Source organism: Trachurus trachurus (assembly GCF_905171665.1).
Source record: "Trachurus trachurus genome assembly, chromosome: 24".
Lineage (NCBI taxonomy): Eukaryota > Metazoa > Chordata > Actinopteri > Carangiformes > Carangidae > Trachurus > Trachurus trachurus.
The window spans coordinates 1535001-1547500 of record NC_139910.1 but is presented as its reverse complement, the minus strand read 5'-3'; the positions used below and the strand labels follow the sequence as shown (position 1 = coordinate 1547500).

At 41.8% G+C, this 12500-nt stretch overlaps 1 protein-coding gene across 2 annotated transcripts in view; it reads right to left on the bottom strand.

Annotated features, from left to right (window-relative positions):
* galnt14 (UDP-N-acetyl-alpha-D-galactosamine:polypeptide N-acetylgalactosaminyltransferase 14 (GalNAc-T14)) overlaps positions 1–12500 on the bottom strand; it is a gene marked incomplete at its 5' end in the record, with an annotated part of 140366 nt that overhangs the window by 48449 nt on the left and 79417 nt on the right. The window contains 2 exons of one of the 2 annotated variants that reach the window (XM_084000829.1): positions 6680–6745; positions 12292–12359. In XM_084000829.1, coding sequence (XP_083856955.1) covers positions 6680–6745; positions 12292–12359 — 134 coding nt within the window. The remainder of the gene's footprint in view (positions 1–6679; positions 6746–12291; positions 12360–12500) is intronic. The other variant, XM_084000830.1, reaches the window with a different exon arrangement.

Below are 12500 nucleotides of genomic sequence, written 5' to 3'. Positions count from 1 at the left end.
TAAAATAATAATTAAATAAAACAAAACTAGTCAGTCCAGTCAATTTGCCACCTTTTGATTCAGGACATTTATTACATGTTAATTTACATTAATTATCTGCATGGCCGTTGTATATGGGAGAAAGGTGATGATAATTCTAGGGGCCCAGCGCCCAGTAGGGCCCACAAAAAACCCCAGTAGTCTAATCTTTGTATGACTGAATTATTAATATAAGACCCTGACTAATACTCATAGGAATTCTGCATTAGCATCAAAACAAAGTAGGATAAATAAAAAATGATAATACATATGTAGTCTAAGAAAAAAAGTGGAAAAGTCAGGGGCCCACTTTAGTATTCTTTCAGGGGCCCCAGAATTCCTAGCAACGGCCCTGATTATCTGACTAACTTGCATATTTCACTCAGAGGACCGGCGGATCAGCTGGTGTGCAGTGCAGCTGTATAGCCTACTGTATGATCCCTCTTCTCTCTCTCTCCCTCCATCGCGCTGTACGTCTTCACAAGACACAGGTCGACGTGTGTGGGGTGAGATGGAAATAAGAGCAGAGCACCTTCTCTCTCATGTTGAGTTCCATAGACAGGTGCGTCAGTGCCAGTAGGTCGTCGCGGACTCGCGCGTCAGACATTTGGTTTTCCTAATGGGAATGACTGGTTTAACGTGACTTTATCATTAAAAGTGAGAAAAAAGAGAGAGAGAGCTGTCAACCACTCCTAGACGCGTCAGGTCAGTCATAGCGCAGGGGGGAGGAGGGATATTATTCTGTGGTGAAAAATAGGTCTCATTCATGAAATTTTATTGAGAATTTTACAGGGGGGGACAGCGCATGTTTACCGGGTAAAAAGTGTCCGGCGACTCTGACCCCTACACCGCAGCAGCCAGAAAAAAAAACTGATGCGTCCGTGCAATAGCGTAGAACAGCAATGGATAGAATGTGTTCATAGGCGATACTGATCTCTCTGCTTTGGAAGAGTTTAATGGTGACATGCTATAAACCAAATGACATTTTTTATATTTTCCCCAAAAAACGGGACAAACTGTGTCCCGGGAGAGATTTCTTTTTCCCCGGGACAGCTGATGAAATAAGAGAACAATTCTGGGAAAAACGGGACGGGTGGCAACACTAAGCAGGACGTCAGCTGTTAAAACCCTCCCGTTGTGGGACACCACATGAAACTACTCCAGTTAGCTCAGTCATGTTGGAACTCAGATATCCGCTGGAGAAAATATCTTTTCATGGAGCGTTTATTGAGTCACTGAGTTATTAAAGTTAAACAGGTAGCTAACCGTTAGCCCGGCTAATCTATGATAACCATGACTAATTACAAAAATGTGCACACGTAAATAGTAATGTTTGTCCAATCATTGGTTTTATAAACTTTACAAACATCAGATTAGTCTAAACGGTGATATAGTGACATGAAAAATTAGATAAATATAGTGAGACTCTCGTCCGTCACTATTGTTCTCATGCTGGTTTTCTACCAGGAGGTAGTTGTAAACAACAAGGAGATTCATCCTATAGATAAGTGTAGAAAACAAGTCTAAAATGACATTTTGTAAGATTGCTTTTTGAGCACAAATGTTGTCATTCTGCCGTTCTGTTGTCACCAAATGTCTCAAATGTGAGATAAAAGAAGCTGAATATTGACTTCACATTACATATAAAGCTCATAGCAGCACGTGCAGACCTCAGGATGTTTAAATGACTTGATGAACCCCGGTACCTTTCTGATCATGTGGCCCCCCACCTAACGGCTGTGGCCCTAAACAACCGCATAGAGGGTTTATGCCAGGGACCGGTCCTGCATGAGATCAATAACATGTGAATCATGTGATATTGAAGTTCTAATAAACCAAACCAACTCTCCTCTGAGCCGCTCAGACGTTACACACTCACTGTGAAGTCTTTGCAGAAAGACACTCAGTTGCCCTCAAAATGAATAAATAAACGTTTCTCTGCGTTTCTAGGACGACTTTTATTCTTCCTATGATCAAATCAAATCAATTCCCACATCGTCTTATTACAGCTGCTGCTTCAGAATCATAGACTCTATATGAGAATACATCGACCACAACACGGCGTTCACTTCACTTTTATCTTATCTCTAAAAAACTGCACAACGAGACACTCTGAGGACAATCAGTGATCAGAAGTCAGCGAGGATGATGCAGGCTGGACTACTCCTCCTCCTCGTTACCCCTGGTTACCTTTCACGTAGCCATCAACATGACCAACACCTCCCACAATAGCCTACAATGTTTTGACAGCCATATGTTTTGATAACCAAGCGGCTACTTAGCATTAAAGGGATAGTTCAACATTTTGTCAAATTGGCCCCATCACCATGATCCCTATAGTCATAGCAGTAGGTTCGTTACCTTTAATTGTCGGTGCAAGCTATTTTTAGAACGGTGGAGCAGAGCCGTGAGCTGCTCAGAGCTACGCTACGGAGGCTCATTATGGGATTTCTTGGTTTCCCCAAAGTCCTTCTAGGCAAGTCAGGCCACTCGGCGGCCATATTGGCGACGCTTCGAAAAGCCCAAGAAGACCAGACCCCTATCTAAATGAATGGAGGGGTGGTCAAATCCACCCTTTAACGTGATAGCAGGGCGGAAAAAACATACAGACGTGCTAGCCAGTGAAATAAGATACAAATAAAAACCAAAAAAACATAAACTTTACCGCAGAATTACGTTTAAATCGCTATTTTTCCACAGGGAGTACTCAACTGCGCATGCGCGCGGATTTACGACACCGCCGTTACTGTACGGCTGTAACGGCTAAATCCGTGATCTAGCAGCAGCCCGAGCATACCCACACCGGTCTGCCCTGCTCTACCTGGAGACATATCGGCCTGAGTCTGGAGATTTTTGCCCAAAAATAAACGCTAGACTTACATGAAATCTGTCTTAATCATCACCTATGGGCTCCTAGTTCTGTGTGTGGTGACTGTGTCTGCTCCCCCGATCCCCACTAACGTTAGCTGTCTCGGATGCTATCGAATGCTAGCATGGATGTATTAGTGCTAGCATGTCGTCTCAGCAGCAGCAGTCAGTTAAAAATAAATAAATACAGTCCGAGTGAACCGCTGGAGCCACGGACTGATTACCGACCATCACTAACAACTAAAGCCTCGACCGGTAACAAGTATGAGGGGCGTTCGTTGTGCTGAGCTAGCTCGATACTAACTTCGACTAGCGGTAGCGTTAGCATTCGCCGCTAGCTTCGGTTAGCATCCGCCGCTAACAGCCGCTTCTCAGCTCACAACAAGCCTCTCGTACTCGGTACAATAAAACAATAGAGGCTCTCTTTATGGTGACGGTGTCTATCGGTCCACGGCTCCAGTGCTTCACCCGGACTGTGTGTTTTTTTTTGGAGTGGACTGCTGCTGCTGCTATCATGGACAGGAGGCTAACGCCCCAGGGGAGGGGGCCCAGTATGTTTAGGTTAAAAAATGAAACGAACAAAACTATACATTCGAAAATTAAATTAAAGAAAATGTGGACTGATCGGTTCACTGTAAAACGCTTATTGATGTGAATGTGGTGAATTCTGTATACGTAGCCCCGAGGTAGCTCTTTCGTTCATTTCGTTTTCGTTGTTGTTGCCACCAGATAGGTTTGTCTGTCGTAAATCTACTTGTGCGCATGCGCTGGTGCAACAACATGATTGGCCTAGTTCAGCTCTGGCAATGCAGGTGATTGGCTGCTGGTGAAAAGGGGCGGGACATGCGCCATCTTTGGCGTCGCAGCTTTCCCCATTCAAAACGGGCAGAGTGGTCTGTCTCCTCATATTATAACGTCTCTGGTTTCCCTCATCAAATACACAATCCAACAACTCCACAACGCTCTGGTGGACAAGTTGTGAGCTGCACATTCACCACGCTATGAGATAATAACACAACGTTACCACACAGAGTTGTTTTAGAGGGAAATACAGAGACTGTTGATGAAAAACTGTCCCTGAAGGCAACGTGCATCAGTGGTTTTGCATGAATTTCCCTCTAAAACAACTCTGTCTGGTAACGTTGTGTTATTATCTCATAGCGTGGTGAATGTGCAGCTCACAACTTGTCCACCAGAGCGTTGTGGAGTTGTTGCATTGTGGCAATGGGCCAATTTGCCAAAATGTTGAACTATCCCTTTAACTGTGTTTACATCGATTAGCAGATGAACTAACTTAATACGTATCTATAACGTCTCTTTATATATACATTAATGAAACTGTCCGGTTTTCATTGTTTTTCATGGCACCGTGACGATGCGGTAGGCTACTGGACCCAAGCTGTCTGCACAACTTCTAAAGTCATTAGAAGAACTAAAGGCCCCAGACCGGTCCCTCGCTTTATCGTGTCCCCCAGAAACACTTCCTGTTGTGTTGATGAAGTAGTTATTTTCTGAGTTTGTGTCTCTGTGAGTTTCCTGAAGCTGCAGTGAGTGAGTTCAGCCTTCAGAGCCACCGTACACACTGCAAAAACTCAAATATCTTACCAAGAATATTTGTCTTATTTCTAATCAAAACAAATCTCATTATACTTACAGTAAAATAAGACTCATCACATTAAAAGTAGCTTGTTTTTAGACACTTTTTACTTCTTTCAAAGAGATTTTCACTTGAAATAAGTAGAAAAATCTGATAGTGGAGCAAGTTTTTCTTACAAGCACAAAAAACTTGCTTTCACTGGCAGATTTTTCTACTTATTTCAAGTGAAAATTTGTTTGAAACAAGTGAAAATGATCTAAAAACAAGTTAATTTTTAGGTGATGAGTCTCATTTTAAGTGGAAAGAGATTAGTTTTGACTAGAAATGAGACATTTTGACAAGAAATAAGACAAATATTCTTGGAAAGATTTTGAGTTTTTGCGGTGCAACAGGTCGTCCACCTGTGATCCAGATCGACAGCGACCTCTGACCTCCATGTTTGTGTCTCTCTGAGGGACCGTGTCCGTCCACGCAGCCCGGATCATCGCAGCAGCAGGATTAGGATTAGTTTCTCCAACCTTTATTATTATAACGTAGGCACTGCGTTTTCCCAGCATGCTCCTCCCGACCCGTCACATTGTCATCCTGTCATCCCAACGTGTGTTCTGCTTTCACTTCCCTTCTATATTTAAGAGCAACGGAGGCAGCTCAGAGTGGATTATACGGCGTGGATGTGTATTAGCCATTGAGACGAGGAACAGAACAACGTCCACATTTAGACTGATTGAGGCGTTAAATCTCTGCTGCTGCTGTCGCCTGGTATTTATAACACCGGACACATTTACACTCATTTTCTGGCTCTTTATAGAAGAAAAGAGAGTGAGGACTCAGTCTGAGCTGCTGCTGTTAATGCTGCTGCTGCACCTGACTGCTGCAGGGATGTCATGATTATAGATCCTCTTGGTACGATTACTGTCAGAGAAATAATCACGGTATTACAATTATCACGATTATTATGCATGAATTAATTTCACAAAATATGACCAATTATCAATCCTCCAGAGGGAAGTGTTTGAAATATTCAAGTCATTAATTGTCATCTATAATATACCAAATGTTTAAAGGGATACGCCAACTTTTTTCTTTGTGTCTTGCCTCACTCCTGAGTCCATGACCAGCAGATAGACACCATATTTTCGACTGTGCGTGCAGTAACAAGGGAGATAGAGCCGTATCGCCCGTAATTAGCTTAGCTCAAACACTGGAAGTGTATAGGTAGTGTTAACCTGCCTCCACCTAAAGTCGCTAATTAGCTTAGCTCAAACACTGGAAGTGTAGGCCTATAGTTAGTGTTAGCCTGCCTCCACCTAAAGTCGCTAATTAGCTTAGCTCAAACACTGGAAGTGTATAGGTAGTGTTAGCCTGCCTCCACCTAAAGTCGCTAATTAGCTTAGCTCAAACACTGGAAGTGTATGGGTAGTGTTAGCCTACCTAAGTTCATTTGAATAATTTTCTTTTGGTTACAGTAGCCTACTTACGACACTCTAGCATTTTAATTCCTACCAATTCAGTGTTAGGTTACATAAATGGACCAGTATCTGTGTGTTCACCTTTACATTGGCGCCACATCTGCCAATATGTTTTCCAACATAATCTTTTTTGGAAAGATTTGGAAATTGCTATTTTGCTATTTTATTATGTATAGTTTATTCTTTATATTCTTATGCTATATGTTGTTATCGCCACTGTATCATCACTGTGTGTCTGTGTAATGCTGCTGCTGCACTGTCATTTCCCAGCTTGGGATCAATAAAGTCTATCTATCTATCTATCTATCTATCTATCTATCTATCTATCTATCTATCTATCTATCTATCTATCTATCTATCTATCTATCTATCTATCTATCTATCTATCTATCTATCTTTAATACCGCGATTAATTGTGAAAACCAGTAGGCCTAACTGTGACATCCCATAGACTGCAGGCATCCACCTGAGTCTGTCTGACACACACAGGGAAAATGCATACAAAGGAATTCTGGATAATGATGATTAAAAATTCAAAAACACACGCGCTACAGTGAGAGAACAAATTTAATTCTCATCCTCATACATAAATAACTTCACACCTGCAGCACAAACACACTCACACACACACACACACACACACACACACACACACACACACACACACACACACACACACACACACACACACATACACACACACACACACACACACACACACACGTACCTTCCCTCTTGTTGTTGCGCAGACACCTGACTTTGGGCAGCCTGGTGAGCAGCTGACAGTCGCTCTCTGAGAACAGAAGAACAGAATATATAATATAATATAATATAATAGCAGCAGCAGCAGCAGCAGCAGCAGCAGCACAGCACAGTGAGCACAGAGCTGCTACTGCTGCTGCTGCTGCTGCTGCTGTAATATTATATATCTTTATAATTTCTCCAAAAACTCTGCAGGGAAATTAGCAGCCGGCTGAAAAGCTCTGCAGCAGCAGGACGACAATTCAAAGCTTTCAGTCTGACAAGTCAGACATTTAGTGTAGCTGCTGTTCAGCCGACTGTGCGCTCCCCGCTGGATTAATATATTATTTTAAATATCACTGTCTGCTCTAAGACATGTGCAAAATATTCTCCTGGTGGAATGAAAAGAAGAAAAGGAGAAATTAAAAAAAAGGGAGAAAAAAAAGCACATCACCACTGGGGAATGACTCATTTTACCAAAGTGAAATTAATATTTAATTCATGTTTTGGGAACAACAATGGGATGTGAAAATATTTCCCGTTGTTACGATATTTAATCTGGATTCAGGACAATTCCCTTAATAATAATAATATTAATACTAAGAGGAAAAAAGAGAAATGATCAAATACTGAGCAACAAAAAGTCAACGTAATTAAAATTCATATCAAAGAGAATTATTCATGGATGGATGATGTCACAGTATGACCAGGAGATAAGAGTTTATATCATATTAGGCTATATTATATGATGTTTGTGTTACAGTAAAGCTCCTTCAGAATAAAGGTAGATGTTAGTGTTAAAGCTCTTTCAGAATAAAAGAAGATGTTTGTATTAAAGCTCCTTCAGAATAAAGGTAGATGTTTGTGTTAAAGCTCCTTCAGAATAAAGGTAGATGTTTAAAGCTCTTTCAGAATAAAGGTAGATGTTTGTGTTAAAGCTCCTTCAGAATAAAGGTAGATGTTTGTGTTAAAGCTCCTTCAGAATAAAGGTAGATGTTTGTGTTAAAGCTCCTTCAGAATAAAGGTAGATGTTCTTGTTAAAGCTCTTTCAGAATAAAGGTAGATGTTTGTGTTAAAGCTCCTTCAGAATAAAGGTAGATGTTTGTATTAAAGCTCCTTCAGAATAAAGGTAGACGTTTGTGTTAAAGCTCTTTCAGAATAAAGGTAGATGTTTGTGTTAAAGCTCCTTCAGAATAAAGGTAGATGTTTGTGTTAAAGCTCCTTCAGAATAAAGGTAGATGTTTGTGTTAAAGCTCCTTCAGAATAAAGGTAGATGTTCTTGTTAAAGCTCTTTCAGAATAAAGGTAGATGTTTGTGTTAAAGCTCCTTCAGAATAAAGGTAGATGTTTGTATTAAAGCTCCTTCAGAATAAAGGTAGACGTTTGTGTTAAAGCTCTTTCAGAATAAAGGTAGATGTTTGTGTTAAAGCTCCTTCAGAATAAAGGTAGATGTTTGTGTTAAAGCTCCTTCAGAATAAAGGTAGATGTTTTTGTTAAAGCTCTTTCAGAATAAAGGTAGATGTTTGTGTTAAAGCTCCTTCAGAATAAAGGTAGATGTTTGTGTTAAAGCTCCTTCAGAATAAAGGTAGATGTTTGTGTTAAAGCTCCTTCAGAATAAAGGTAGATGTTCTTGTTAAAGCTCTTTCAGAATAAAGGTAGATGTTTGTGTTAAAGCTCCTTCAGAATAAAGGTAGATGTTTGTATTAAAGCTCCTTCAGAATAAAGGTAGACGTTTGTGTTAAAGCTCTTTCAGAATAAAGGTAGATGTTTGTGTTAAAGCTCCTTCAGAATAAAGGTAGATGTTTGTGTTAAAGCTCCTTCAGAATAAAGGTAGATGTTTTTGTTAAAGCTCTTTCAGAATAAAGGTAGACGTTTGTGTTAAAGCTCCTTCAGAATAAAGGTAGATGTTTTTGTTAAAGCTCTTTCAGAATAAAGGTAGACGTTTGTGTTAAAGCTCCACTAAAGTCTTAAAACCAGCCGTCAGGTCTTCCTGTCTCTTTGTGATGTCACAACTAAGCCCCGCCCCCTCACCACCACATGGACCAACCATCCAATAACAACAACAACTTGCAGGATTTGGTTTCTCTGAGTGTTTTATTCTGAAATCTGCTCTGTTTCTTTATTGAATTGGTCAGTAAACCGTCAGCCAATCAGAAGAGAGGAAGCTCTACTCTGACACAGAAAGTTTTAGAGAAAAGAAAACAGAACGAGTCGTTGTGATGGATCAGAGCGTTTGATCCGGGGTCGGGGCGCCGGCGGCTGCTCTGGGTCAACGAGCTCTGATGGAGGTTCTGGTCCAGTTCACATTGTTCCTCCATTAATATTTCATCACAACACAGAGTCAGTGACTGAGAATCTCTGTGATCCAAGTGTTAACTGAGGTTACAGCTTCATATATGACACATCTATATACTTCTGAGCCTTCTCTCTTCTGATTGGCTGATAAAATAGAGCAGATTTCAGAATAAAACACTCGCTAATCACATTACATTTTAATTTAATTGTTTACAGTAAAGCTCTCATCTTTTATTTTGAAGGGCTCAGTGTAGTTTTCTATCTCCTCTCTCTTTCAGCTTCTCTCTGGAGCTCTAGTAACAACAGGTCGCTGTCAGCCAATCAGAAGAGAGGAGAAAGATAGATAGACAGACAGAAAGACAGAAAGAAAAAAGAAAGGAAGGAACAAAGAAAGAAAGACAGACAGAAAGAAAAAAGATCGAAAGAAAGACAGACAGAAAAAGACAGAATGAAGAAAGATAGAAAGAAAGAAAGAAAGAAAGAAAGAAAGAAAGAAAGAAAGAAAGAAAGAAAGAAAGAAAGAAAGAAAGAAAGAAATCTCCTCTCTCAGCTTCTCTCTGGAGCTCTATAGTAACAGGTCGGTGTCAGCCAATCAGAAGAGAGGCTCTGAGAAACCAAATCCTGCAGAGTGTGTGTTGATTGGACGGTGGGTCCATGTGGTGGTGAGGGGGCGGGGCTTAGTTGTGACATCACAAAGGGACAGGAAGTCCTGGCAGCTGGTTTCATCCCGTGTGCAGCTTTAATATAAACCTCCTCTCTTCTCTTCAGGTTCAGGTTCAGTCGTCAGGTAGAAACAGCATTCCTGCTCGGTCCAACAACAACATCCCATAATAGCAGCGAGGGAGCGGGGGGATTAGAGGCTGAGTGTTATTAAATGACACGCTGCTGTGTGGGAGGAGAGGATCAGACGTTCAGCCGACATGTTTGAAGTGTTCACACACTGTTTATCCTGCTGCTGCCGCGCAAACACACACACACACACACACACACACACACACACTCTGGCTGCTCCCTGTGTGTGTGTGTGTGTGTGTGTGTGTGTGTGTGTGTGTGTGTGTGTGTGTGTGTGTGTGTTACCTCTCCTCTATTTGCCTGCCTCTGTTTAACTTCCATCTCCTGTGTGTGTGTCCAGGGCTGAGGAGGCTGGTGTGTTGTTGTGTTGTCGTGTTGTGTATAAAATAAACCCAAAATAACGGCAGAAATATGACTATAAAGTGTAGTTTATTGCAGCTGATAGCACATTCAGTGGAGGGTGATGTTGATGTAGCCTCTGAAGCTACTAAAGCAGTACATTTGGCAGGTAATCTACTAGTTGAGTACAGTGGAGTCATTTGGGTATGGCGGTGTATGGCACTCGCCATACCTTGACTTTGGTAGAAAATGTTCGGAGTACTGCTGGCACTTATAGATTTTAACCCCTTGCGTACCGGGACTTTATATGGCGTACCGGGACGGCGTAACGTTACTATGTCTTGTTGTAATTCTCTCTGACCGATTCGCGATAGTGTTGCCTCTTTCTCACTGAACTCCATGCTGTCGCTCCTGCTCCTCTCTGCTCCTCTCTCTCTGTCTCTCACGAGGGGCGGGGCTGCCTCGCGCCGTGCGTGTCTGTGAGAGCGCGTGTACGAGTGCACGCCGCTGCATTATAGATGTAACTCATATGACTGTATGACTCCATGTGCTGCAGACGTGAATGTGGAGCGACTACAACCTTCGTGAGTTATAAAGCCATCAACATGACTTCCCAGTGGTGCCTGCTAACAACTTAGCCTACTGTACCACTTATTCCACATGCTGAAATATGAGTCATATTTCAGTGCTTGTTTGGCTAACACTAGCTACTTAGAGCACAGTAAAATGAAAGCTCTTATTTGCGAAACACTGAATCTGTTGCAGTCATCTTGTTAAGAACAGGCTAATGACAGCTGTCTGTTGAGTGTGGAGGCTGTTTATCTGGTCACAAATCACAAAAACTTCTAATTGAGACAAACAAGTCCCAAGCAAGCCTGTCTAACATTAGGCTACCTGAATGTAGTGAAACACAGCAGCAACAGGAGGAATCACTCATTCAACTTGTCATGAAAATTTTAATTTGTTTCCAGATTAAATTTATTCTGACTTTGCTGTTAAACTTTGCTGTTCTTACTGTAGAAACATGTACTGTAGATTAGCAGTGAATAAACTCATGTTGGCAATAATTTGTTGACACGAAAGAAATGGCAATTAGACAGACACCTTTTACGGAGTGGATAAACTTCAAATAGCCTATTCATTTGTCTTCAGAGATTATTTACAAATGGATTTTAACAAGAAAATACTTGTTAAAAATCTTTGTAGAAGGTGAGTCAGGGTTCCCACGCGTCCTGGAAAACCTGGAAAATGGTTGACCAATTATCCAGTCATGGAAAACACATGGAAATTGAGAAAAAGTGTCAAATGTCCTAGAAAAGCTTGAGTTCCTGGGAAATTATTTATCACACTGTTACATCAGCTACCAGAGCTCTGTTTGACTTTTTCAGACCCCACTAATGATTTATTTTCCAAAGATAAAGTTATATTGTGAACCCTTGTGTGGGGTATTGTGAGTATCATCCAATCCATACAGTAGCATTGTGATAATTGAGAAAGCTTCGTGATTTTGCTCTCAAATCACACCAGATTGCTGCATTTCAATTTACAATGTGCACAAATTTTCGGCCGGGGGGTTTACCCGCCGTGACCGCCCTGGGAGGGGTTGGTCCTGCCATACCTTGTCTAAAACTGAAATGACGCCACTGGTTGAGTAGCTGCCTAAATAACAGCACGTGCAAACCGCAGGATTGAAATGACAGTTTGAGGCGTTGTAATCGTGTCCACCACGGGGAGAGTGTGGAAGGAGAGCTGGATGGTCGCAAACGCAGAATGACATTTGATCCGATGAATTAATAGAAAGGAGCAAATAAACATATTGTTGATCTACGCACGGTGAAGAAAAACACACGTGTGTTACAGTACATCAGTGTGACATCATCACGCTGCCTGGCGTCTCCGTGGAGACCATGCACCTGAACTACACACGGTGCAGCTCCTCCTCTGCTGTGTGTGTGTGTTTGTGTGTGTGTGTGTAACACCATGAGGTCAGTCTGGACGCAGCTGCAGGTGAGACACCTCTTACCCACAATGCACCAATGCACATTCCTGCTCCGACCTGGAAGACCGCAGGAATGTGTGTGTGTGTGTGTGTGTGTGTGTGTGTGTGTGTGTGTGTGTGTGTGTGTGTGTGTGTGTGTGTTGTGTGTGTGTGTGTGTGTGTTGTGTGTCTCACCATTGTTGCTGAAGTCGTCCACCAGGATGATCTCATGAATCAGATGAACTGGAGTTCTGTTTAAAACACTGGAGACAGAGGGAAAATATCAGTCTGTGATACACACACACACATAGACACACACACACACACACACACACACACACACACACACACACACACACACACACACACACACACACACACACAGAGAGACACACACACATGAA